The sequence below is a fragment of the Branchiostoma floridae genome, chromosome 13 (assembly GCF_000003815.2).
Source record: "Branchiostoma floridae strain S238N-H82 chromosome 13, Bfl_VNyyK, whole genome shotgun sequence".
In the NCBI taxonomy this organism is placed as follows: Eukaryota; Metazoa; Chordata; class Leptocardii; order Amphioxiformes; family Branchiostomatidae; genus Branchiostoma; species Branchiostoma floridae.
Window position 1 is genome coordinate 15614952 of NC_049991.1, and position 1856 is coordinate 15616807.

The following is a 1856-nucleotide window of genomic DNA, read 5'->3' on the forward strand; positions in this document are numbered from 1 at the left end:
GGTCACTAAGGAGGATGGTACTCAGGCTACAAAAGTGGCCACCTCTGCCTGCTTTTGCAGTGCCTTTGCACGGTACATTTGTATGTTGTACAGGCTGCAGATAAAGCTCTACAGAGGGAAGTATGGCTACACAGCCATTCCTGTTCTACTATTAACTGACAGACTTCAGCTCCACTTCAAAGATGAGTTTGCTGTTGGCTGGGATGGGGCCCACTCTCTGACTGCCATACCTGCAAGGATCAACAGGGGGTGTGGTGAGTTAACCACTTTTAAGAGGTTTTGTCTACCATTTCTGGAATGTTGTAGATATTTAAATAAACTCTGGGTTGTCATCTAACCCAAAAAAATCAACCATGACTTCCAGCTACTAGTAAAACAGTCTTAATCATTTGCATAAGATCCTTAGGAGTTAATGACATGTTCAACTTTTTTTCAATTTAGGTGTACTAGCAGTAGTATTGATTTTGTTCTGTTCTGTTTCATGTAATGTGTTTTTCACATTCTTAGATGACTAATCACTTCAGAACGTACCAAGCTAATTTGTAAACAGATAAAGAAGCTTGTTGACCTTGTGAGGAAGGTGGGGCAAATGAGGACAGCGAGCTGTCAAAATCTATTTCTTACTTGTCCATTATTTGAGCTCTAAAGTCTACCTCGTGACTCTCACAGTCTATCAATGGCTGAACATATATCAACATCTACATCTACATTTCTACTACCCCCAGATAACCCCATCAGGGGCAAAGGAGGGGGAGTTAAGGTCCCTGACTAAGGCAGGTAGGCCTCTAGCCTGGCACGGAAGGACCCAACTGTTGGGGGTTGTCACTACCATGCCAGGCAGGAAGTTCCACTTTTGTATAGTTTGGGGGAAAAATTAAAGAATACTTGTGTCAGTTTGGGCTAGAATGTGCCGTAGTTTGCGTTGGTGATTCCCTCTAGAGTGCCCCTGGGCTGGTTTGAGAAAATTAGTGGTGTCACTTTAACATCTACACTTTAACATCTACATTTCTACTACCAATATACCATGTGGTGAATGAAAGCAGGCTGGTGAGGTTACAGATGGCTGAGATCAATAAGTGGATCCCATGTGAGCCCTGTTAATGGAAGGCATTGACTTCTCATGGTCATCTGATACTCGGGGAGAAGCATATTGAATTTCATTCATAAAACTGTTGTTTTTTGTTGCAGTGTTCCTGTTACTTCCCTGGTATAAGGTAGCTGACAATGGATCAGGATCAGAAAATTCGTTCCTAGCACGGTACTTCTCAGAGGACTGGAAGTCTTGTAATGACTAATGTTGTTGACATCACTGTTAATTATTGATTGGTATGCGTACATGTAAAGGGCTGCAGTATTGACTGAGATAAAATCAATTTATGAGGTCATGTGACAAAGAAAATTTCTCTGGTGATTATCGATCCTGAAGAAGGCGGCAACGGTCATTGAAAATTTGATCCATGTTTCTTTTGTGTTGGAAGAAAATTTAGCAATTTGATTACTACCACTACAAATTAGCTTCCATGAGCTTCTTCATTAAGCCCATCACATGGCCAATGAGCTTTGGGCATACTAGTATTTGCTGATTACCAGAAGTTTATTGAATTTGAAAATTGTCACAGACACTTGAGCATATTTTTTCTACTCATCACACTAGAAGACCTGTGAACATTAGCTAATATCTAAAAATTGACAATGATCAAGAGAACAATGGGTATATTACTGCAAAAATGTCGTGTAGACCTCACAGACTCGAATTTGCCCCTGTGTAACATACATGTAAGCAATACACCAAAAAAAAGCAGACTGATATCAATGGTTAATCCTCTTCTAAATTTCAAATGATAGGCCCGTCGACA

At 40.5% G+C, this 1856-nt stretch overlaps 1 protein-coding gene across 1 annotated transcript in view; it reads right to left on the reverse strand.

Moving 5' to 3' along the window:
• Nucleotides 1-151: 151 nt before the first annotated feature.
• Nucleotides 152-1856, reverse strand: part of LOC118428552 (FK506-binding protein 4-like) — a 10343-nt gene continuing 8638 nt past the window's right edge. Inside the window, exons 15-16 of the mRNA XM_035838646.1 lie at nucleotides 1024-1094; nucleotides 152-230 (exon numbers count right to left, since the gene is read on the reverse strand). Coding sequence (XP_035694539.1) covers nucleotides 152-230; nucleotides 1024-1094 — 150 coding nt within the window. The remainder of the gene's footprint in view (nucleotides 231-1023; nucleotides 1095-1856) is intronic.